Source organism: Schistocerca piceifrons, chromosome 4, assembly GCF_021461385.2.
Source record: "Schistocerca piceifrons isolate TAMUIC-IGC-003096 chromosome 4, iqSchPice1.1, whole genome shotgun sequence".
NCBI lineage: Eukaryota > Metazoa > Arthropoda > Insecta > Orthoptera > Acrididae > Schistocerca > Schistocerca piceifrons.
The window spans coordinates 524,139,149-524,165,252 of record NC_060141.1 but is presented as its reverse complement, the minus strand read 5'-3'; the positions used below and the strand labels follow the sequence as shown (position 1 = coordinate 524,165,252).

The window sequence follows — 26,104 nt, the reverse complement described above, 5'->3', positions numbered from 1 at the left end:
GCCCCGTCCACACCTCAATTCCTGCTTTCCCTAAGTCCCACGTTTCAACAACGAACCCTGTGTTCTCTCTGACACGAATTTTCGCTTCCAAGCTTCTTAAAATCACAACCTCAAGCTACTACAGTGAAATTGTCACTGGCACTAGTTCGCTACACATTGACGGACAAGGAACAAATTTGGACGATAACTCAGCAGAGACCTTGGTGTGATGTAGCTGTGGCCTAAAGCTAATAATGGATTACATGAATCTCAACAAGATAGTTGGAGTCCAAATAGTATGTCTAACAAGACTGTCGTTCACAGTACTCATCAAAATATTCTGGAGGAAACACAGAATCTTAAACACAGTTTGGAACCCAGAGATGTTACAGTGAGAGAAGCGTTTATTTCTCATTACGTGGTTTATTAATAAATTAAAGTGTACAAAATATTATTAACCCTTTTGCTGCTGTGGACGTTTATAAACGACTGGTAAGCTGTTCGCTGGTGCTATGGACGTGTATACATGTGCTGCTAGGTTTTCCTATAGAGCTATGGACGTCTGTATGCGCTCTGAGCCACCGACTTGTCACTGTTGCGGACGTATTACTTCCATATTTCGCTGAATAAAAAAGTTTCGAGAATTTATCATACAACATATGTGCCTCATTGCGTGATGTCGTTTGCAAAAAACAACGTTTCGATACCTTGAATCGTTTATGATATATGATGATTGTTATGACCACACGATTCGCGATGCGCAAGGACGTGAATGCGTCCATCGGATATATCTCGAGAATAAAATGCTCTCAATTTTAAATGTAACTGCGATATCTTATCTACATTTCATGCACGGCAATGTATGAAGTAAAATCAACCATACGCTGAATTTAAGCAATTCGTTTTTCCCTCTGCAAAATCTTTAAAATGTCGGGCATAGTTTTACTAAATTTGTTGCATCACAGTAACTACGGAATGTAGCGAAAAGAAGCTCAGTCTTATAATAGGTGAAGATAACATACTGTAAGATGGGCAATAATCAAATTTTTTCACCCTGTATTTCTCGAAAAATAGGATGAAAAGTATTTGATATCGGCCGGAACGCAATCTGTCGGCACAAGCACCAGCATCTGGAGAGCAGTACAGCCACAACAAAAGCCTCACAAGCTGCGAAATCGTCGCGAAGAAACACAGTGACTCGTATATGTAATAAGTTTCCTTCAATTTTCGTCTACGGTCACAATCTTTTTTGTTTAATAGATTGCCGGTTTCGGTCTTTCATGACCATCATCAGATCTGTTTCATAATAACAAAGTCCTAATGCCACTATGGCTGCGGTACATTAGGACTTTGTTTTTATGAAACAGATCTGATGATGGTCATTAAAGACCGAAACCGGTAATTTGTTAAACAAAAAAAGATTGTGACCACAGACGTAAATTAATGGAAACTTATTACAACAAAAGCCGCCCTCAGGAATGTAGAGAGCGCGTCTGTAGCAGCGAAAGGGTTACTGGCGAGTAATTGCTACAGTATATAATTTGTCTCAAATTGAAACAGTTGTCATGGAGAATCGATGGCGTGTGTGGGCCGGTCACGTCGGCGAGAGAGCTGCAGCAGGCGAGCGAAGCTGCTCGGTACTGTTAGTAGTGGTAGTAGCGGCCGTGGCTGTAGTGCGGCTGGTGGTGGTAGGATCGGTGGGCCCGCCCCCTTCGGCGGCGCGCCTGGCGCTCCATCTTGCGGCGGTAGGCGAACAGCGGTCGGAAGACGAGCGCGCCCGCCGCCTCCATGTCCTCGCCCTCCAGATCCCCGTCAGCTAGCGCGTCCGCGTCCTCGTAGTCCTCCTCATAGTCCTGCAACACCGCGCCCGGACCTAGGTCCTCAGCCGCTGCCGTCACCGCTGCCTCCGCCGCTGGGGCAGGGGGCGCCTCTGGTGACGTCACGGGGCTTGCGGAGAGGATCGCCGCGCAGCTGGCCACCACCACCGTCAGACAGAATACCTGTGGAATGGTAGTTGCCTTTTCAACCAGTATAACCCGCTGCATCGCTCTGGTTCTAATTTCGAAACTAATTCTTCTCGTCTGACAGTTGCTAGCAAACCAAACGAATCTTGTGCAAAGGGGAACACTAGAAATGGTTCAAATGGCTCTGAGCACTATTGGACCTCAACATCTGAGGTCATCAGTCCCCTAGAACTACTTAAACCTGACCAACCCAAGGACATCACACACATCGATGCCCGAAGCAGGAGTCGAACCTGCGACCGTATCAGTCACGCGGTTCCGGACTGAAGCGCCTAGAACCGCTCGGCCACCCCGCCCGGCTACATGGGAACACTAGTTTTTAAGTTCCGTTCAGTAGTACGAGGGTCACTCCAAAATAAATGCACACTATTTTTGTAAAAATACAGTTTTCATTCTGAATGTGTGAAACGTTTTACAGTGTGTAGATACATCCTTCCCGCTAGTTTTCAAACTTAGTTCAACCTGTTTCCGTGAGTGGCGCCGTCACAGTATGTCTTCAAGATGGCTGCTACACTTGACGTTCGTCAGAAGCAACGTGATATCATAGAATTCCTGTGCTGTGAAACGAGACAGTTGGAAACAGCCACAAGAGGTTGAAAAAGTTGTATGGAGATGCTGCTGTCGATCGCAGTACAGTTAGTCGGTGGGCAAGCAGGTTACGTGATGAAAGCGGGCACGGCAATATTGAGGATTGTCCTCGCAGCGGCAGGCCTCGTATTGCACACACTCCAGACAATGTGCAGAGAGTTAACGAATTGGTGACTGCTCGCAGACGAATCACAGTGAACGAATTGTCACGCTACGTTGGGATAGGGGAAGGAAGTGTTTGCAGACTACTGAAAGTGTTGGCATTAAAACAGGTTTGTGCCAGGTGGGTTCCCAGGATGTTGACAGTGTCTCACAAAGAAACAAGGAAAAGGGTATACAGCGAACTTTTGGAACAGTACGAGAATGGTGGAGATGAATTTCTTGGAAGAATTGTGGCAGGTGATGAAACATGGCTCCTTCATTTTTCACCAGAGAAGAAGAGGCAATCAATGGAGTGGCATCATACAAATTCACCGAAGAAAAAAAAAAAAAAATTCAAAACCACTCCTTCTGCTGGAAAAGTTATGGCAACGGTGTTTTTCGGTTCCGAAGGACTCTTGCTTGTGGACATCATGCCAAGTGGAACCACCATAAATTCTGATGCATATGTGACGACACTGAAGAAGCTTCAAGCTCGACTGAATCGTGTTCGACCACATCGAAAAAAGCAGGATGTTTTGCTGTTGCACGACAATGCACGCCTACATGTCAGTCAAAAAACCGTGGAAGCGGTCACAAAACTCGGATGGACAACACTGAAACACCTGACTTAATGTCCTGACCTGGCTCCATGTGACTATCATCTCTTTGGGAAACTGAAAGACTCTAAAGGTTGGTCCAGAGTTTTACCGTGCCGGTATACAGGCGTCGGTTCCAAGATGGCGTAAGGCAGTTGAGAGGGATGGAAATTATGTGGAGAAATGAAAATATTGTTCCTAAAGAATCTGTCTACACACTATAAAACTTTCAAACATGTAGAATAAAAGATGGATTTAAAGAAAAATAGCGTGCAAGTACCCGTGGTCTAGGGGTAGCGTCTTTGATTCATGATCAAAACGTTTTCTGTCCCGGGTTTGATCCCCGCCACTCCCTAAATTTTGATAAATGATCAGCATTGGCGGCCGAAGACTTCCGGCATAAGAAGTCAGCCTCATTCTGCCAACGGCCGTGTCAAAGAGGGCGGAGGAGCGGATAGAGGTTCAGGGCACTCTCTTGTCCTAGGGATGGGAAACTGCCCCTAAAGGCGGAAGAATCACCAATGATCAACGACATGAGGATGCAGAAGGCAATGGAAACCACTGCATTAAAGACAGGTAACGTGTATCCACAGGACATGTGGCCTGTAATTGAAGAAGTGTCATGATGATCTCTCCATTGGCAAAAGATTCCGGAATAGTCCCCCATTCGGATCTCCGGGAGGGGACTGCCAAGGGGGAGGTTACCATGAGAAAAAAATTGAATAATCAACGAAAGGATAACGTTCTACAAGTCGGGGCGTGGAATGTCAGAAGTTTGAACGTGGTAGGGAAACCAGAAAATCTGAAAAGGGAAATGCAAAGGCTCAATCTAGATATAGTAGGGGTCAGTGAAGTGGAAGGAAGACAAGGATTTCTGGTCAGATGAGTATCGGGTAATATCAACAGCAGCAGAAAATGGTATAACAGGTGTAGGATTCGTTATGAATAGGAAGGTAGGGCAGCGGGTTTGTTACTGTGAACAGTTCAGTGACCGGGTTGTTCTAATCAGAATCGACAGCAGACCAACACCGACAACGATAGTTCAGGTATACATGCCGACGTCGCAAGCTGAAGATGAACAGATAGAGAAAGTGTATGAGGATATTGAAAGGGTACTGCAGTATGTAAAGGCGGACGAAAATCTAATAGTCATGGGCGACTGGAATGCAGTTGTAGGGGAAGGAGTAGAAGAAAAGGTTACAGTAGAATATGGGCTTGGGACAAGGAATGAAAGAGGAGAAAGACTAATTGAGTTCTGTAACAAGTTTCAGCTAGTAATAGCGAATACCCTGTTCAAGAATCACAAGAGGAGGAGGTATACTTGGAAAAGGCCGGGAGATACGGGAAGATTTCAATTAGATTACATCATGGTCAGACAGAGATTCTGAAATCAGATACTGGATTGTAAGGCGTACCCAGGAGCAGATATAGACTCAGATCACAATATAGTAGTGATGAAGAGTAGGGTAAAGTTCAAGACATTAGTCAGGAAGAATCAATATGCAAAGAAGTGGGATACGGAAGTACTAAGGAATGACGAGATACGTTTGAAGTTCTCTAACGCTATAGACACAGCAATAAGGAATAGCGCAGTAGGCAGTACAGTTGAAGAGGAATGGACATCTCTAAAAAGGGCCATCACAGAAGTTGGGAAGGAAAACATAGGTACAATGAAGGTAGCTGCGAAGAAACCATGGGTAACAGAAGAAATACTTCAGTTGATTGATGAAAGGAGGAAGTATAAACATGTTCCGGGAAAATCAGGAATACAGAAATAGAAGTCGCTGAGGAATGAAATAAATAGGAAGTGCAGGGAAGCTAAGACGAAATGGCTGCAGGGAAAATGTGAAGACATCGAAAAAGATACGATTGTCGGAAGGACAGACTCAGCATACAGGAAAGTCAAAACAACCTTTGGTGACATTAAAAGCAACGGTGGTAACATTAAGAGTACAACGGGAATTCCACTGTTAAATGCAGAGGAGAGAGCAGATAGGTGGAAAGAATACATTGAAAGCCTCTATGAGGGTGAAGATTTGTCTGATGTGATAGAAGAAGAAACAGGAGTCGATTTAGAAGAGATAGGGGATCCCGTATTAGACTCGGAATTTAAAAGAGCTTTGGAGGACTTACGGTCAAATAAGGCAGAAGGGATAGATAACATTCCATAAGAATTTCTAATATCATTGGGGGATGTGGCAACAAAACGGCTATTCACGTTAGTGTGTAGAATATATGAGTCTGGCGACATACCATCTGATTTTCGGAAAAGCATCATCCACACAATTCCGAAGACGGCAAGAGCTGACAAGTGCGAGAATTATCGCACAATCAGCTTAACAGCTCATGCATCGAAGCTGCTTACAAGAATAATATACAGAAGAATGGAAAAGAAAATTGAGAATGCGCTAGGTGACGATCAGTTTGGCTTTAGGAAAAGTAAAGGGACGAGAGAGGCAATTCTGACGTTACGGCTAATAATGGAAGCAAGGCTAAAGAAAAATCAAGACACTTTCATAGGATTTGTCGACCTGGAAAAAGCGTTCGACAATATAAAATGGTGCAAGCTGTTCGAGATTCTGAAAAAAGTAGGGGTAAGCTATAGGGAGAGACGGGTCATATACAATATGTACAACAACCAAGAGGGAATAATAAGAGTGGTCGATCAAGAACGAAGTGCTCGTATTAAGAAGGGTGTAAGACAAGGCTGTAGCCTTTCGCCCCTACTCTTCAATCTGTACATCGAGGAAGCAATGATGGAAATAAAAGAAAGGTTCAGGAGTGGAATAAAAATACAAGGTGAAAGGATATCAATGATACGATTCGCTGATGACATTGCTATCCTGAGTGAAAGTGAAGAAGAATTAAATGATCTGCTGAACGGAATGTACAGTCTAATGAGTACACAGTATGGTTTGAGAGTAAATCGGAGAAAGACGAAGGTAATGAGAAGTAGTAGAAATTAGAACAGCGAGAAACTTAACATCAGGATTGATGGTCACGAAGTCAATGAAGTTAAGGAATTTTGCTACCTAGGCAGTAAAATAACCAATGACGGACGGAGCAAGGAGGACATCAAAAGCAGACTCGCTATGGCAGAAAAGGCATTTCTGGCCAAGAGAAGTCTACTAATATCAACAATACCGGCCTTAATTTGAGGAAGAAATTTCTGAGGATGTACGTCTGGAGTACAGCATTATATGGTAGTGAAACATGGACTGTGGGAAAACCGGAACAGAAGAGAATTGAAGCATTTGAGATGTGGTGCTATAGACGAATGTTGAAAATTAGGTGGACTGATAAGGTAAGGAATGAGGAGGTTCTACGCAGAATCGGAGAGAAAAGGAATATGTGGAAAACACTGATAAGGAGAAGGGACAGGATGATAGGACATCTGCTAAGACATGAGGGAATGACTTCCGTGGTACTAGAGGGAGCTGTAGAGGGCAAAAACTGTAGAGGAAGACAGAGATTGGAATACGTTAAGCAAATAATTGAGGACGTAGGTTTCAAGTGCTACTCTGAGATGAAGAGGTTAGCACAGGAAAGGAATTCGTGGCGGGCCGCATCAAACCAGTCAGTAGACTGATGACCAAAACAAAAGTGTGCATTTCTTTTGAGTGACCCTCGTAATTTAGACTTGACAGCTAATAAGATAGCAGAGGGGTGAGGCTCACGCAACATTAAGCTAATGGGACCGCATTTGTAGCCCGAAGTAACTAATGTCGAACTAATAGCTTACTAATGTGGAACTACAAAAACTTCAACTTGCACTATGTTGTTGTTGCTGTCTTCAGTCTGATGACTAGTCTGATAGAGCTCTGCACGCTGTGGAAGCCTCCTGTGGAAGCCTCTTCGTCTCAGTATTACTACTACAACATACGTCATTTTGAATCTGCTTATTGCATTCATGTCTAGTTGTGCCACCACCATTTGTGTCTTGCACATTTCCCTCTGTTTCAAAACTGATTCTTCCTTGACGCCTCAGGATGTATCCTATCAACCTATCCCTCCTTTTGTTCAAGTGCTGCTATAAATTTCTTTGTTTGCCAATTCGATTCAGTATTTCCACATCAGTTAGTCCATCTCACAATCTGATCTTGAGCATTCTTCTGTAGCATCACATTTCAAAATATTTTCTGCTGTTCGCGTTTGAACTGCTTCACGTCACACTCACTTCCATGCAGACACCTTCAGAACACCCATTTGTCTAGGTAACATATTTGAGCGATTAACAATGCAGGATCACAGATTAACGTAAGAACGACATAAGCCAATGCAAATGTGAACTACTGGGACATTAATAATCGGTTAACCTCAAGAATGTTGAAAGTAAGCATGTAAAAGTGTACGCATTATCTTGTACACGTGTTGGATTACCAGTCAGTTGTACACATCAAAAATAACATTGGTAATTACTGCACAAACAGCTCTGTCTATGAGCATTTAAAAAGAGATACTCAACTTACAGTTACCAAGATAAAATAAACATAAAACTCAAAACAGCATTTTCTACCAACGAATAAAACTGTACAATAAATTACCAAAAGAGATTAAAGAAATGAAAAAATACGCTTATTTAAAAAGGAAGCTAAAATGTACCTGTTATGCAATACATTTTATACATTGAAGGATTACTTAGCTAAAACAAAGTAGGGGTTAATAAAAAATGTTAAACAAATAAATAATAATAATAATGTGATTCTTCAGTTTCTCCCGGCGTATTTGTTGCTCCAACAGTTCACGGGTATACTGCCGGTTCATAGTGTCCAACGGGCACAATATTTCGGCGATCAGGCATGTCGCCATCGTCAGGTGCGCTGACGAACTGAGCTCCTGAGGGCGGGCAGCCGATTTAAATCCCTCCCCCCCGCGGGCCGCTCTCTTCGCCGTCCGCGCCCGCGCGCCGACGGTCGCGAAGACGTGGGCGTCGGAATCTGTCGTGGCGTCGAAGCGGGGGGAGGGACTTAAATCGGCCGCCCACCCTCAGGAGCTCAGTTCGTCAGCGCACCTGACGATGGCGACATGCCTGATCGTCGAAATATTGTGCCCATAGGACACTATGAACCGGCAGTATACCCGTGGACTGTTCGAGCAATAATAATAATGATTATAAAATATCCAACATTCCACATAACACCTTTACTTTATGTTCTTTTCCTTCTTTCTTTCCTTTCTACACATACTTAACCTCATGCTATGCATGGCACAATACTAATACCTCTTCCTCTTTCTGAGTTCAACATCTCACTCATTATGGAGGGATGCTGACTCAGTTTTCCAGGATAGCAAATGGCAAGTTGCGGCACAGAAAATGGACCAGAGATCACCAGTGTGTGTGTGTGTGTGTGTGTGTGTGCGTAGTGAGTGAAGTAAAAAGTATTGTACACCAGGAGTAAATCTAATGATTGTGTCTAACTAGAAGTCCTTAAATATTTGTGTATACGAATTAGCTTATTTTGAGTTGATCTAAATTGGTAAATACTTTGACATGTCCTATATCCTAGTAAAAAGATATCTACCGATGAATAAAGCTGCTACTACTACTACAGTGTGTGGGATTTCCATGCCTGTTGCACTTCGTCGGTCAATACAGGGACGGTTAATGCTGGTTGTGGATGACGCTGGAGTTGTCGTCCAGCCATGTTCCGTATGTGATCGATTGGAGACAGACTTGGAGATCGAGCAGGCCAAGGCAACATGTTCACACTCTAGAGCACGTTGGGCTACAACAGCGATATATGGGAGAGCGTTGTCTTATTGGAAAACGCTCACTGGAATGCTGTTCATGAATGGCGGCACAATAGGTCGTATTACTAGACCGACGTACAAGGTGCGTGGGATAACGACGAGAGTGATCCTTCTGTCATACGAAATCGCACCCCAGACCATAACTGTAAGTGTAGGTGCAGTGTGTCTAACAAACAGACAGGTTGCTGGCCCTCAACTAACCACCTTCTAACCAATTCACGGTCATCATTGACACTGGGGCACAAAACACCCCGGGCTACAATGAGCTCTCGATTGACGCCACTGAAGTCGTAAATGGTGATGGTGTGGGGTCAGTGAAATGCACACTACAAAACGGTCTGGCTCGGAGCTTTCTTTGAAGTAACCCATTTGTAACAGTTCGTTTTGTCACTGTGGTGCCAACTGCTACACAAATTGCTGCTGCAGATGCAGTAGGATGCGCCAGAGCCATATGCTGGACTCCCCTGTCGGCAGTGCCATGTGGTTGTCCGGAGTCCGGTCTTCCTGCGACCGTACACTACCAGCAATCATACACAGTGGCTGCATTCGTGGCAAGTCTTTCTTCAGTATTGCATAAGGAACGTACAGCTTCTGTAGTCATATTACACGACACCGTTCAAACTGAGGTGTTGATAATGACGTTTCTGTCACCTTAAAGGCGCTCTTATTAACATCAACTCACCATGTCCATTATGAAAGATGGTGTATTTGAAGCAAACCTGATTTGCGTCCTCATAGTGGTGCTACTAGCGCCAATCTTAAGCGACTGTCACAAAATTTGAAGAGACATTTTTCAGATGTAGAAACAAGCCTACCGAGTTTCATTTACGTTGCACAACTCCTTCTTGGTGTTGCAATTTTTTTTGCGTCAGTGTTTATCCTGTCTACGTCGGCCATCATCAGTATTTTGCTGCCGAAATCGTGAAACTACTTTTACTTTTTCATTTTCTAATCTAGTTCCCTCAGAATCACCTGGTCTAATTCCACTACATTCCTTTACACCTCTTTTACTTTTGCTGAAGTTCATCTTTCAATTTCTTTTGAAGACCCTATCCATTTCGTACAAAAGCTCTTCCAAAACTCTTCTTATCTCTGACTGAATTAAAATGTCATCGGCAAATCTCAAAGCTTATATTTCTTCTCCCTGAGCTTCCACATTTCCTTCACTTGTTGCTCAGTGTACAAATTGGATAACATTGGAGGTATGCTGCAATTTTGCACCATACCTTGTTCAGATCGAGTCAGTGATTATAGTTCGATTACGGAAATGGGCAACATCGGCTGTTTTCCTTGATTAGTACCTAAATCGATACGTCTCTATCTACAGCCATACTCAACAGACTACTTTTAAGTCAATGGCAGAGGGTAATTCCCATGTTACTACGTATTAGGGTTTTTCCCGGTACACTCGGGTACGAAGAACGGAAAGAAGGACTACTTAATGAGTATAATCTTGTCTTCGTAATCGCTACTGGACCTACTCCTAGAGAGCTGTGCTATTTAACTGCAGCAGCAACAGCTGTCGGTTTTGATTCTAAATTTCTTTTACCTTTGTTGAAGTTCATCTTCAAATTCCTTTTTAAAGACACTATCCATTTCGCTCAACGGCTCTTCCAAACCTCTTTTTATCTCTGACAGAATTAGAATGTCATCGGCAATTTGGATCACTATAGGGTTTGGTCAACGAGGTAGGAAAGTCCTGTCAGTTATTAGCGCACTTGTGAAATTATATTTACACATTTTGCAGCGTAAAATAAACAAACAAAATCAAAGCCAACAGCGAAAATGTAATATACACGTTACGTTACCGGCCGCCCGCGTCGTTTACAAATTACTGTAGTATATAGTACCTGTAGTAGCAGGGCGATACGGTAACGGTGAACAGAAAAGAGAACGCAGTCAAGCTCACTGGTTACTGCTACGGTGTCCATCGTATAAACAAACAGCTGACAATCACTTTGTTCGTTTGATACAGGTATATGTTTCAGAAGCTCACTATCATACGAGGTCGTTCGATGGCTGCTGTAAGCTTGTTTCCTTTCATATTTTTTATTATTATGGGACTTCATTACTTTAAATATTGACATTACATTGACGAAAATCAGCAGTGTTACATTATTAATACTTTTGCATCCCTCGTCTCCAGTTTTGTAAGGGCCTCGTCACCAATGCTGTGCAGGCCGAGTTTGTGAGTTCGTGAAACGGCTTCTGGTACAATACACCGCTAAGACAATTTCTCCCTGCCACTATTACACAGCTGTGCCCCAGGGTCAGGTGAAATGAGAGGAGAACGAAGGTTCTACAACACTCCAACAAATTAGTGACGAAGTTACACAAATGAGTTAAAAGGTTTACGTATCTTTGTGAGTAGTTGAATGATTAAGTCTGCAACACTGCATGTAATATAACACAAAAAGGCCCTCGATGGCTAAGTACAATTAATCGTAGGTAAATTTCACAGTACATAGCAAATGCAATTTACAACAACTGTATGTTCCCTGTCTAAGTCAGCCCTGGACGGTGATCCATAACCAAGTGGGCGATAGGTGCTCTTCTATCTTCTGAGTAGGCTTCTGTCCGTTGTCGTCCGGTCATTGGCGGATTGTACTCGGCTGGAAATTGTCCGAGGCGTACCGGATATCTTCATCCTCAGTGCCGCCCGTGGCGCTGGTGGAAATCACGCAAGTGGTGAGACTCTATGTTACTGGCACCAGCTCGCATCTCTGCGCATGTGATGCTTTTTACCTGACAAATACTTTGACCGAAAGTTACCAAACAGATAATCCAGTACTTTCACAAGAATGGAATGTGATTAAAATTTCATTTTTGCGAACTTATTCTCGTTATTTTAAGTACAGAAAAAAGCGATTCCTACAGATTAGGAATGGTGTGAATACATGATGGCTGTGGGAATGTCTAACCTGTGCTGGAAGTTCAGGTGGAGATGCAACAAAGCATGTACAAAAGATGCGCATCGTCATCTCTCGGGCCATGAGATATGTCGAATCATTGGCACGTGGAACGTGGGAGCATCATACTGACAAATCGCACGGATGGCTTCAGGGCAACAGTGTTGCTGAAAGTGTAGGCGTAGGTTCTTCCAGAACGTCTGCACTATGAGAAAGTCGTAGGATTGGTCGACTGCCTCTGAGAATCACAAAGCACAGCTGGGAACAGATTACTGAAAGCTGGGTTGAGAACTAGAGTCCATTGGGACATTGAGTGGAGTTCTATAGCGTCGAGCAACGAGTGTCGCTTCTGTTTGCGGCGGTCAGATCGATACCAATGCTTGCGTGTCCGATCCAGTGAAAGGTTTCAGGAAGAAGCGGTTCTGGAGACTCATACCTCTCCGGCTCCTGCAATCATGATGTTAGGAGCTAATGTATGTGTCAACAGGAAAGATCTGATAATTGCTGAAAGTAGGCTGAATGCTACCCAGTATGTGGTAGTAGCGGTAAAACGTGTCGTCCCCTCAGTGACCAGCGTAGCAAGCGACATATTCCACCAGGATAATGCAAGGCCTCATTCCCCAGTTCACACCAGAAACACTTCGAGGAATATATGGGGTTTTTACTGACCGGCACGGTTTCCTGATTTGCCACCCGAGCACGTGTGTGATGAGATAGGAAGGCGTATAATTCCATACTAGCCCCCGATCAGCAATCTTCATGAACAGAGACAGTACATGTTTCTGGTATGGCGAGAAATTCCTCGATAAGAGACCTGCATCATTATTACAACAAATACAAGAGCGAGTTCATGTCCTTGTGTGTCATAGCTCATACTGATACTGATTATATGCCCATACTGTTTAATAAATAGGGGACTCTGCTTCATTGTGTAACACTTCCAATTTTTTCGTGTAATTAAAATCACATCTCCTAATAGCCGATGCCATTATCACACAAACCTATTTGCAACGCAATGAAATGTTTCAAATTCTGTTTACAGTTATTTTACTGTTCACAGCTACGATGAAAGCAGTGCTGTAAGATTCAAGTAGGAGACACGGCATGCATTCAACGTAGCCTTCAGCTTTAGCAACAACCCACCGACGAGAAACTAAACTTCCCCTTTTACTACGCTTCAGTTTCGGACAACTTGCTGTCTTGATTCGTAGCGTAATTTTATTTGTATTTTAATTTCTCATGATTTAGGGAGTTTATTTTTTATTTACTGTTGCTTCCATTTATGCATGATGATGTACGTCGAAGCAAGTCCGATACGTATTATTAATGAAAAACAGCTTGTCATCGCTCTCTTGGCCAGCGGATTTTGAGAGCAAACACCACTGGACGCTTTCCGTTTTCCAAAAATACACTCCTGGAAATCGAAAAAAGAACACATTGACACCGGTGTGTCAGACCCACCATACTTGCTCCGGACACTGCGAGAGGGCTGTACAAGCAATGATCACACGCACGGCACAGCGGACACACCAGGAACCGCGGTGTTGGCCGTCGAATGGCGCTAGCTGCGCAGCATTTGTGCACCGCCGCCGTCAGTGTCAGCCAGTTTGCCGTGGCATACGGAGCTCCATCGCAGTCTTTAACACTGGTAGCATGCCGCGACAGCGTGGACGTGAACCGTATGTGCCGTTGACGGACTTTGAGCGAGGGCGTATAGTGGGCATGCAGGAGGCCGGGTGGACGTACCGCCGAATTGCTCAACACGTGGGGCGTGAGGTCTCCACAGTACATCGATGTTGTCGCCAGTGGTCGGCGGAAGGTGCACGTGCCCGTCGACCTGGGACCGGACCGCAGCGACGCACGGATGCACGCCAAGACCGTAGGATCCTACGCAGTGCCGTAGGGGTCCGCACCGCCACTTCCCAGCAAATTAGGGACACTGTTGCTCCTGGGGTATCGGCGAGGACCATTCGCAACCGTCTCCATGAAGCTGGGCTACGGTCCCGCACACCGTTAGGCCGTCTTCCGCTCACGCCCCAACATCGTGCAGCCCGCCTCCAGTGGTGTCGCGACAGGCGTGAATGGAGGGACGAATGGAGACGTGTCGTCTTCAGCGATGAGAGTCGCTTCTGCCTTGGTGCCAATGATGGTCGTATGCGTGTTTGGCGCCGTGCAGGTGAGCGCCACAATCAGGACTGCATACGACCGAGGCACACAGGGCCAACACCCGGCATCATGGTGTGGGGAGCGATCTCCTACACTGGCCGTACACCACTGGTGATCGTCGAGGGGACACTGAATAGTGCACGGTACATCCAAACCGTCATCGAACCCATCGTTCTACCATTCCTAGACCGGCAAGGAAACTTGCTGTTCCAACAGGACAATGCACGTCCGCATGTATCCCGTGTCACCCAACGTGCTCTAGAAGGTGTAAGTCAACTACCCTGGCCAGCAAGATCTCCGGATCTGTCCCCCATTGAGCATGTTTGGGACTGGATGAAGCGTCGTCTCACGCGGTCTGCACGTCCAGCACGAACGCTGGTCCAACTGAGGCGCCAGGTGGAAATGGCATGGCAAGCCGTTCCACAGGACTACATCCAACATCTCTACGATGGTCTCCATGGGAGAATAGCAGCCTGCATTGCTGCGAAAGGTGGATATACACTGTACTAGTGCCGACATTGTGCATGCTCTGTTGCCTGTGTCTATGTGCCTGTGGTTCTGTCAGTGTGATCATGTGATGTATCTGACCCCAGGAATGTGTCAATAAAGTTTCCCCTTCCTGGGACAATGAATTCACGGTGTTCTTATTTCAATTTCCAGGAGTGTAATATAGCCGGAAGTGCTGCTGTATTGTTCATGTGACAAGGAAATATTCGGAAAACGAAGGCTCCAAGGAAATATCATTATTCGAAATTTCAATTTCACTTTTCTTGCATTGGAGGTAAGTAGGAAGCTTAAAAAATCGAATCAATAAAAAAGTAGTTCTATTATGATCTTTTTCTTGGAGCAAACCGACCTAGACCATGGGCACATATGTGGAACACTATTCGTCACATATTTTAAGTTAAATGTGGCACTAATTGAGAATTCATTTATCTCATGTTAACGATATCTGACAGAGTTATAATTTTCAGAAATGAACATATGAGTTGTTCTTAGCCGGCCGCGGTGGTCTAGCGGTTCTAGGCGCTCAGTCCGGAACCGCGGGACTGCTACGGTCGCAGGTTCGAATCCTGCCTCGGGCATGGATGTGTGATGTGCTTAGGTTAGTTAGGTTTAAGTAGTTCTAAGTTCTAGGGGACTGATGCCCACAGATGTTAAGTCCCATAGTGCTCAGAGCCATTTGAACCATTTTAGTTGTTCTTATGATTTTATTTCGATTACGTATTTACCGACATTCAATAAAGAAAAAAGTTACAAACATACCCAGAATTCGATAACAATATCAGGAAATGGATTTACGTAACCTTTTCCTGTAACATCTTAAAATTTGTTACAGCAAAGATAGAAATGAAATGAAAACGAAGTAAACCTCTCCAAGTACACACACGCATACGAGCTCTGAGTTTTTGCAATGAGCTGTATACGGGTTACAGTGAGTTTAATGATCTTCAGCGAGTTTCGTGCGTGACGAGACAATTCCGCATGTTGCTACCGATGTACACCTTACTCCACTGCATTTTGGCCTTATGCAGCAACAGTGGTTCAATGTTCCAAAAACAGAAAGTCTTTGTTGGGAGTGTTTTATTAATAATGACCAGTTTCGCGCGGTTAGCGCATCCTCAGTTTATCTGTAATTAGTAACAAAAGTCGTGTTACATAGCAATTTATTCTAGAACCTTCCTTGAACCGGTCACCTGGTCAATAAAAACAAAATTTTCTATGACACTATGAGTCAGCAGCGCCAAAATTTAGGTAGCGTCCTTTTTTACTTTTTCGTGACTGCCGATTCTGCTCGTCTGTTTTGCTGCCTTTTGTCTCCTACCACCGTGTTTCACGTCCGATTTTCCCATTGTCTCAAAATTTTTTAAGCTTTTGTTTTTTGCGTTTTTCCTCCCCCCACCTGCCTCCATACGTTTAACATTTCCTATCCTTTCTCCTCTCACTCTCCTCCTAATTCTCCCTATTCATTTAGATTGACGTTTCAGTCCATCTTAATAGTTATCTTAATAGTTATTTTCTTTGTTACCACTAGTTCAATTTTTAAGAACATTTTTATTCTATCTAATAATTTTTAATTGGCTCTATGTAGCATTCACTTAATTTCAATCCCTTTCAACTTGACCGAGTGAGGTGGTGCAGTGGTTAGCACACTGGCCTCTCATTCAGGAAAACGGCGGTTCAATCCCGCGTCCGGACATACTTATATAAGTTTCCTATGATTTCCCTAAATTACTTCAGGCAAATGCCGGGATGGTTCCTTTTAAAGGGCACGGCCGCGTTCCTTCTCTAATCCGAGATCTTGCTCCGTCTTTAATGACGTCTATCAGCGCTACCTCTCGGCGCTCTCGTTAAATTTCGTTCTCATGTCAATCCACTGTGCGTCCCACTCGCTTCAGCGTATACGTTGTCTAGAGCAGTATGTGTTTGCCACTGTGAAACATGGCTGCGATGAGGTAACCTACCTTCACATCGCATATTGCCATTGTTTGGTGAGTTTCTTTCTTGATTTCAGATCCTGCATTTGTTATTGCTGTAATTTTACACCTTTAACTTAAAGGTTTTCACTTGCCATTTCAAGCTTTCTAATGTCCATGTTTTACGATTGTGGTTTTCTCTTTAACGTCGTCATATCACCGTCTTATAAATATGACTAATGTGGTCTAAAAAATGGTTCAAATGGCTCTGAGCACTATGGGACTTAACAGCTGGGGTCATCAGTCCCCTGGAACTTAGAACTACTTAAACCTAACTAACCTAAGGACATCACACACATCCATGCCCGAGGCAGGATTCGAACCTGCGACCGCAGCAGTCGCGCGGTTCCTGACTGCGCGCCTAGAACCGCGAGACCACCGCGGCCGGCCTAATGCGGTCTCCGTTGGTCATGGCAAGTGAATCACACTTCTCACCTCTAGCTTATCTACCGTGCTGATAGGTACTAGACAATTAAGTGTTATATAACAAGATTGTTGTTACTAATTACAGATAATCTGAAGATGCGCTAACAACACGAAACGCTTCATTATTAATAAAACACTCGCAACAGAGTTTTTTTCTACTTGTTGGAGAATTTCTGTTGATGAGTCCAGAGATGACACGGTTGCCGAGAGTTTCAAAGGAAATAGAAAATGTTTATCGAGGGAGAAACCGTCATAGATGACAAACAACGGTGTGTATGAACATCAGCTTCAACTGAATGAATCACCGTTCTCTACAAATAATTCCAAAACGCATCGTTTTTAATGCAAACTACGAAAAGCAGCAGTTTTATATGAAGTCAGTGCAAGTACATCATCAGCAATCCGTTTGACCAAAAATTTTATTATGACCATTTTACATTGTTTGCGAAGTGGTCCACGTACCCTCCAAATCATTATTTAACTGACATTCAGTTCCAATCCCCATGACCTCGATATCGCCCGCAGCTTGTACCAGCTTTAACGATGAAATAGCAAACAACCGAAAAAGGATAAGAAATTATAATTAAACTCACAGCAGCGATCGATTGTTTCCTTTTTAATTAAAGACCTAGGCACAGAAAATGTTAAAATTCATTTATCGGTCCTTACGTATTTATAAGAACTAAGAGGGAGTAATGAGTTTTGAAAAACCAAGAACGAGGTAATAGGATTAAAAAGAGTATAAGACAGGGAGGCGGTCTTCCTCTGTTTCTGTTCAGTCTGTGCGTCGCCAATAACGGAAACAGAAAATGAGTGCAGGAATCCGGTTGAAATTCAGTGTGAAAGAATGTCAATCTTTTTTGCAGTGAATACATGGTGTGTCGTGGGGCGATCACTCTGTTTTTAAAATAATTGAAAAGCCAAGATTGCTTCAATATCGTTTACTAGATGACGGGTTTCAGCACTCTGAAGCGTGATGATGTCTACCGGTGTTAGGCGAGCAGTGGTAGTTTCATGTGGTGACTTGAGTTTTGTATTTTATGGAAAGACCGACCATGAGAGCATTTTTTATTATTTTTTATTCGTTGTAACAATGATATTTTTCAGATGGTCTACCTCATGAGCCATGAGGTCCATATGGTTTTATAAATGTTAATCCACGTTTGAGATCCGACGATGGCATCTTTAGAGTGCTGAAACTGGTCATCTAGTAAACGATATTGAAGCGATCGTGGCTTTTCAATTATTTTAAGAATGTCAATCATTCGCTGATGGCATTGCTATCCTGAGTGGAAGCGAGGAAGAATCAATGGATAAAATGAATAAAATGAACAATCTAGAGAGGACAGAATATCGATAGAGAGCAAACCGAAGAAATTCGAAAGTAATATGGAGTGGCAGTAATGACATTAGCGATGAAGTTACCTCTAGAAAACTAAATTTTACTACTCCATATTTTATTCGAAGGACATAATTTATATTTCATGCACTAGTTAATTACAGTCAAAAGGTCTGCAGTGATACGTCACATACAAAATAAGTACAAAACGTCCTGTTTTACACCCTGTATTGACGCTACCAGATTGCCGCGACCCGTGAATTGGTACCAACTGCGATTATAAATTTTACGAGGGTTTAGTAATGTAGGGATAACGTCAAAATTGGGACCACGGAGTAGACGAAGTTAAGAAATTCTACCACATCGGAGGGACTAACGGAGGAGGACGTAAAAAGCAGACTAGCACAAGCAAAGAGGGCATTCATGGCCTAAACAAGGCCCCTGATATCAAACATAGGTGTTAATTTCAAGAACAAATTCGTGAGCATGTACGACTGGACGGCAGCGTTGCGAATCATCGAAAAAATGGCTCTGAGCACTATGGGACTTAACTTCTTAGGTCATAAGTCCCCTAGAACTTAGAACTACTTAAACCTAACTAACCTAAGGACATCACACACATCCATGCCCGAGGCAGGATTCGAACCTGCGACCGTAACGGTCACGCGGTTCCAGACTGTAGCACCTAGAACCGCTCGGCCGCTCTGGCCGGTGAATCATCGACTATGAGAAAACCGGAAAAGAAGTGAATGGAAGGGTTTGAGATATGGTGCTACAGAAGAATGTTAAAAATTAGGTGGGCTGATAAGGAATGAGGAGGTTCTGCGTGGAATCGACGGAAAAAGTAATGTACGGAAAACACTGACAAGAAGAAGGGAAAGGATGATAGGACATGTGTTAAGACATTAGAGAATAACATTCATGGTACTAGAGGAAACAGTAGAGTGTAAAACTGCAGGGGAAGACAATTAATAGAATACAACCAATAAATAATTTAGCCCGTTTGATTGGCAAAGGACAGGAATTCGAGGCTGGCCGCAGTCAGAAGACTAATTAAGAAAAAAAGAAAAGTATTAAATCTTGTGAAGAAGGTGATTAAATTGTCAATAAAATCTTATGAAAATAATTTAATTTTTAGTGTATTTTGTAATATGAGTCGGTAGGAAAAGGTCTCAGGTTTTTCACGCTGGTGGCCGAAAGTCACGAGCACCTCCTCTAAACATTGCCTAAGCCAACAATATCGCAGTTGGTTGCTTGACTTACCGAGAACTGACGCATGTCGCTGTGCTTGTAGAGGCGAGGCGCTGATGCTTCGGTGGCGATGGGCTTTCGCGCTGAAGACTGTCGATGCGGACGGAGAGTTCTGTATTTAAGTGCAGCCGCGGCAGTTATCGCCAGCTCTGCGGTTTCCGGCCGTTGCTGACTCAGGGCAGACAGGAGCAGAGGTCGGCCGGGTCTTGCTGCCGCTGCCGCTGCCGCTGACTGGCCCGCACGCGTTTCGGCAGTTCCGGGAATCGTCACGTGCGAAACCCACCAGCAGCGCGGAAAATTTAGCGGGCTCAGGACTACAATCACGCGACTCACGCTGCCATACAAGCAAACCCTTTACCGAGGAGGCTCTGGACCCCTCCTTCTGCTTCGTAAAATTACATATCTGAAATTTTTTCAACTCAGGTTTAGCAAATTTTATAATGTTGTGAATAGCATTAATAGACGGAAGCATTGTTAAAAATTATACTTAAACGAGCTATACTGAACAAAAATCTTGCATACAACAAAGTTGTCATCTCCAGCCACGGAGGACATATTCAAGGGGGTTGTAGTTTTTTCGAAGGTCCGATGCACACTCAGGATCACTGCTGACTGCAGTCACAGGCGTGATTCGCACACACAGGCGTGACGTCACATGTTCCGGAAACAAGACTGCAATTGGCTTTTGTCGGCTGCTGTCGTCCGCTATTGCTATCACCCCTTGGTGAAAGACTGGTACACATCTTCTTCAGTACCGGAATCCAGAGAGCATTTAGTTTCACCTCTTTCTCTTTCCGGTTAAATTGTTTTAGTGTTTGGTAATCTCTGTGTATTCGTCCATAATACCTGTTAGTGGATGCTAGTACCTGAGTCTCATCAAATCGAATCCGCTGGTCTCCTGCCTGAGCACTATAGTACTTAACATCTATGGTCATCAGTCCCCTAGAACTTAGAACTACTTGAACCTAACTAACCTAAGGACATCACACAACACCCTACAAATCATCTTCCACAAAAGACGATCTGTCAGTTTCTCCTCTTCTATAACTGCTCTTGTGTTCTTCTAGTCCTTTTCCGATCGTTCTCTTAGTAGCACTCAAGTACACGGCTCCAAAACTAGACGCGGTTTGCGTGTGTCCTTGGCAGACTTGAGTTGTTCCTGTTATCTTCCGGGTTATTTTTTGGATTACAGCGGTTTTGTCGAATCTTTATTACTCAGTTAGCAGTCTCTTTTGTGAACGGGAATAAAACCGTCGATTTTGCAGACGCTAGTAAATCTCAGAGAAAACTTTGTGGCTGTCTTATACACCACTGGCCATTAAAATTGCTACACCAAGAAGAAATGCAGATGATAGACGGGTATTCGTTGGACAAATATATTATACTTGAACTGACATGTGATTACATTTTCACGCAATTTCGGTGCATAGATCCTGAGAAATCAGTACCCAGAACAACCTCCTCTGGCCGTAATAACGGCCTTGATACGCCTGGGCATTGAGTCAAACAGAGCTTGAATGGCGTGTACAGGTACAGCTCCCATGCAGCTTCAACACGATACAACAGTTCATTAAGAGTAGTGACTGGCGTATTGTGACGAGCCAGTTGCTCGGCCACCATTGACCAGACGTTTTCAATTGATGAGAGATCTGGAGAATGTGCTGGCCAGGGCAGCAGTCGAACATTTTCTGTATCCAGAAAGGCCCGTACAGGACCTGCAACATGCGGTCGTGCATTATCCTGCTGAAATGTAGGGTTTCGCAGGGATCGAATGAAGGGTAGAGCCACGGGTCATAGCACATCTGAAATATAACGTCCACTGTTCAAAGTGCCGTCAATGAGAACAAGAGGTGACAGAGACGTGTAACCAATGGCACCCCATACCATCACGCCGGGTAATACGCCAGTACGGCGATGACGAATACACGCTTCCAATGTGCGTTCACCGCGATGTCGCCAAACACGGATGCGACCACCATGATGCTGTAAACAGAACCTGGATTCATAAAAAAATGACGTTTTGCCATTCGTGAACCCAGGTTCGTCATCGAGTACACCATCGCAGGCGCTCCTGTCTGTGATGCCGTGTCAAGGGTAACCGTAGCCATGGTCTCAGAGCTGATAGTCCATGCTGATGCAAACGTCGTCGAACTGTTCGTGCAGATGGTTGTGGTCTTTCAAACGTCCCAATCTGTTGACTCAGGGATCGAGATGTGGCTGCACGATCCGTTACAGCCATGCGGATAAGATGCCTGTCATCTCGACTGCTAGTGATACGAGGCCGTTGGGATCCAGCACGGTGTTCGGTATTACCCTCCTGGACCCATGGATTCCGTATTCTGCTAACAGTCATTGAATCTCGACCAAAGCGAGCAGCAATGTCGCGATACGATAAACCGCAATCGCGATAGGCTACAATCCGACCTTGATCAAAGTCGGAAACGTGATGGTTCGCATTTCTCCTCCTTACACGAGGCGTCACAAAGACGTTTCAGGAGGCAACTGCTGTTTGTGTATGAGAAATTGGTTGGAAACTTACCTCATGTCAGCACGTTGTAGGTGTCACCACCGGCGCCAACGTAGTGTGATTGGTCTGAAAAGCTAATCATTTGCATATTACAGCATCTTCTTCCTGTCGGTTAAATTTCGCGTCTGTAGCACGTAATCTTCGTGGTGTAGCAATTTTAATGGCCAGTAGTGTAGCTATTTATATCGCAGCGGACAAATATCAAGTCTTCAGCAACGCTTTGCTGAGATGTTCCAGTCCCGATTAGAGCAACTCTAGTTTACATATGTTCCTCGCTCAGTAAATTACATTTTACAACTAAATAAATTAGAAATTGTATAAACGTCTATTTCCACCCAAATAGTTTTCTTATCGACTTTAGCCTACTGAAACTGGGTTTACAAGATACTGCACTCACTGACGTTGTCATAAATATAATCAAACTTGAAACTTCCTGGCAGGTTAAAACTGTGTGCTGGACCGAGTCTCGAACTCGGGACCCTTGCCTTTCGCAGGCAAGCCACAGTTTTAATCTGCCAGGAAGTTTCACATCAGCGCACACTCCGCTGCAGAGTGAAAATCTCATTCTGGAATCACGAAACTTGTTTAGGCGCTTGGACAAGCATCTCTTAACTTTTACTTTGAAAAGAACATGTAAAATAGACAACGACGTAAGTACTTTACGTTCGATGAGGATAGAAGCTGAACCAGTGAATCAAAATTTCTCACAGTCAGGACTTGAATACAGATATCCTGCTTACTAGGCAACTGTGCTAACCAATACCCTATCATAGCATTGTGGCTACTAACGCCCTTCCTAACATAAATTCGCAGCTTCAGATAATTTTCCTCAGTCCGTGCGCCTATGGTAGCAATGAAGGTGTAGTGATTAGCACATCTGCCTAGTAAGTAGGAGACCTGGGTTCAAGCCCTGGTTGTGGCACAAAATGTAATTTATTATTTCAGCCTCCATCCTTATCGAAGATAAAGTTGAGACTCACTTGTCTCCAGGAAAATATAATTCCATCAGATCAACGTCATTACTCTTCATCAGCCCTACCATCTGGACCTTAAAGCATCTATTTCGTTATCTAGCTCCGATGAATCAATATCAGCTATATTTAGCAACAAAATAAGTTGTATAATTTTTAAGATAAGATACAGAATTTTCCTTTATGGCATTTCCTGATGGGAAATTAAAGTTAGGTGAAATGGTGTGAATTACCTGAAATCTGTTTCTCATTTCACTTAAAACTCTAGCAATACTTGGAAGCACTCTAGTTCAGTCAAGCTCCAGTCCTCAACCGACAGAAATCCGCAGAAATAAGAAACCTTCACCCAAATAGCGTATTTGCTTCAGCATTCGCTGCCCGACTTTTGAGAACCTAGAATACCGTAGCGGAGTAGCAGCATGGTTCAAAAATGGTTCAAATGGCTCTGAGCACTATGACACTCAACTGCTGAGGTCATTAGTCCCCTAAAACTTAGAACTAGTTAAACCTAACTAACCTAAGGACATCACAAACATCCATGCCTGAGGCAGGATTCGAGCCTGCGACCGTAGCGGTCTTGCGGTTCCAGACTGCAGCACCTTTAACCGCACGGCCACTTCGGCCGGCTTAGCAGCATGAGCTCCATTATTGAACATAAGCTATTTGTGTGGGCGGCGGCTGTGTGAACCGTGTACACTGTTGCCATAGCTTGTGAGCGACAGACGTGTTTTGTAATAGCCGTTTCTTTGTGATACTGATTCCACGAAATGGCACTGTGACGTCAGTGTGCGTTTACAGTCGCCTCTTCTAGTAGGCGGAAGATAGAAACGCGAAGGGCAGGAGAACTCTGGGGTCTCCCCTGTTTAATTCTTCAACTACATTTCTTTTTTTCAGTTAGTTTCTGGGCCCTCTCTGTGCCTGCACCCCCACGGAATAGCCCGGGATGGGGAAACCAACTGGTTAAAACCATTACCGGTGTCTTTGTTCTGGATGATCAGCATTTTTCGGTGTTTGTTTGGTCACAGTTGTAACAAGCGCTTTTATTTTTTACTAATAAACAGATAAAAAATCTGAAACATTAATGAGCCATAGTAGCAGGGCTAAAATTTCTCGCTTTTAAGCAATCTTTTTAAAAAAACGAGTAATTTTTATTAGTAAAAGTTGCATTGCTTTGAAATATTGCGTTGTTACAGAAAGTATTACTTTACTAACGATGTTGACAGGGACAAGCAACAAAAGCGTGATACAGGATTGCTGGTACAGCATTGCCGCGATAATTGTCATGTTATCATGTGGTGTGGCCTATCATATGGTGCGCGTGTACGTTCAGGTTGCAAGACTTGCCCACACTGGAGTAAACGGTTCTTTCTCACTATCGTCCTCGGACATCAGTTGTATTACAGAGCGGCACCATCACTATTCGGGAAGTATCTTGTTAAAGACGGTATCAGTGAAGTACAGTGATCCTTTTTCTGTAAAAAGCTAAAAACTGGAGGAGCCACAACAAACTTAAAATGAAAATAGAAAGCAGCTGGTCTCCTGCCTGTAACTGCACAACATTCATTTATCTGCTTTTAGCCCTTAGAAACGGACAAATTAACACGAAAAATAGAGTTCTTCAACTTTCACCCTTCAGCACTAACTATTCGTAATGTCCAAATAGTGACATGATCACCGATTACAAAATAATTTTTGAGCAGAGTTTATGAAAATGAGAATCAATAGCAGACTACTGGTAATCTTTAATAGTAGTCAACCACTTACCGCTATTCAACAAAAACAGCGAATGATGCACGGACTTTAGTTTCTTTTACTTGCCTATTTAGTTTAATATTTTATTCTATGTATCTTGTAACAGCGGGAGTCAAAATTTTTCAGTGTTTGTTGGATTTCTACATTTATTACAGGAAATGATAGCAATAAAAGACCGAAAGTCGGTTATTTCAGAAACCGGCTATTTTGAGCGATTTGAACCGTCCATTTGAACTGCCGTTGAGAAAAAAAACCGGTACAACCGGAAACCGGTTGTTTCAGCGATGACCGCCATCCCTACCCTGAGTTGGTGTGTGTGTTGCTGCTTGCACACCCACTCAAAACTTGTGGATAATGCTGTCTCATTTTCATTTTACGAGGGTCATAACCAACTTTACAACACACCTTCTTAATGACAGTCACATGAGCATTTCACATTGCCATAACCAGTTTCCACCTGACAGTCATCACCTTCAGAGAAAAAGAGAAAACTTTTGAATCATCGTGTAATCTACAAAATCTGCCAAGTAACTATCTACGTAATGATGAGTATGATGGTGTGTAAAGTCATATCCTGCAAGCAGTTTACATTGGTTTGTCAACAAAACTGACGAAAACAGTAGACAGATTCGGAGTGGCGTAGGCGGAGCGACATCCTCTCTTTGTCTACTGATATTTTGGCAGATTTTATAGTTAAAGTAATATAATATGACTTTTTAACATTATTTTAAAATTTATATGTTGGACCCACAATAAATCATAGAGATGCATCTCTTGTGATCTATGGCTATTAACAGTCGTTGTATCTAAGACGAGTCTCGTATAATCCTGATGCAAAGTTACAGTTTTCGGATTAATTGCAGCCTGTACCGAAAATCGTTCATAAGTGGTTCAGGAATGTAGGCCGAATTACTGGTTTTACAATCGCATGGCCTATAGTGGTTCTTTACCGGTTAACTACAGCTCCACATGTTGCTTGACAATGCTCCTTCCCGCCCTTTGTGGATTGCTGCACCGTAAATAATAGCTGACAGATGTATGTGGTCTGAATATGTCGTATCGTTGTCGGGGAGCCTCCTTAATGTAGAGTTTCAGAAAGAACGGATTGCTCGTGGTGAATAAATTTAACGCTGATAGTCAGGAGGATATAAGATGAAAATCAACAAAGGCAAAATAAGGATAATGGAATGTTTCGAATTAAATCGGG

The 26,104-nt window shown here is 43.6% G+C and overlaps 1 protein-coding gene across 1 annotated transcript; it reads right to left on the bottom strand.

Moving 5' to 3' along the window:
* Positions 1 to 365: 365 nt before the first annotated feature.
* LOC124795435 lies at positions 366 to 19,722 on the bottom strand. Its single transcript, XM_047259461.1, has 2 exons — positions 19,660 to 19,722; positions 366 to 1,979 (listed from the first exon to the last, which is right to left on the bottom strand). Exons 1-2 carry the CDS (start codon positions 19,672 to 19,674, stop codon positions 1,623 to 1,625), a joined length of 372 nt encoding a protein of 123 aa, XP_047115417.1. The 5' UTR covers positions 19,675 to 19,722; the 3' UTR covers positions 366 to 1,622.
* Positions 19,723 to 26,104: the final 6,382 nt, after the last annotated feature.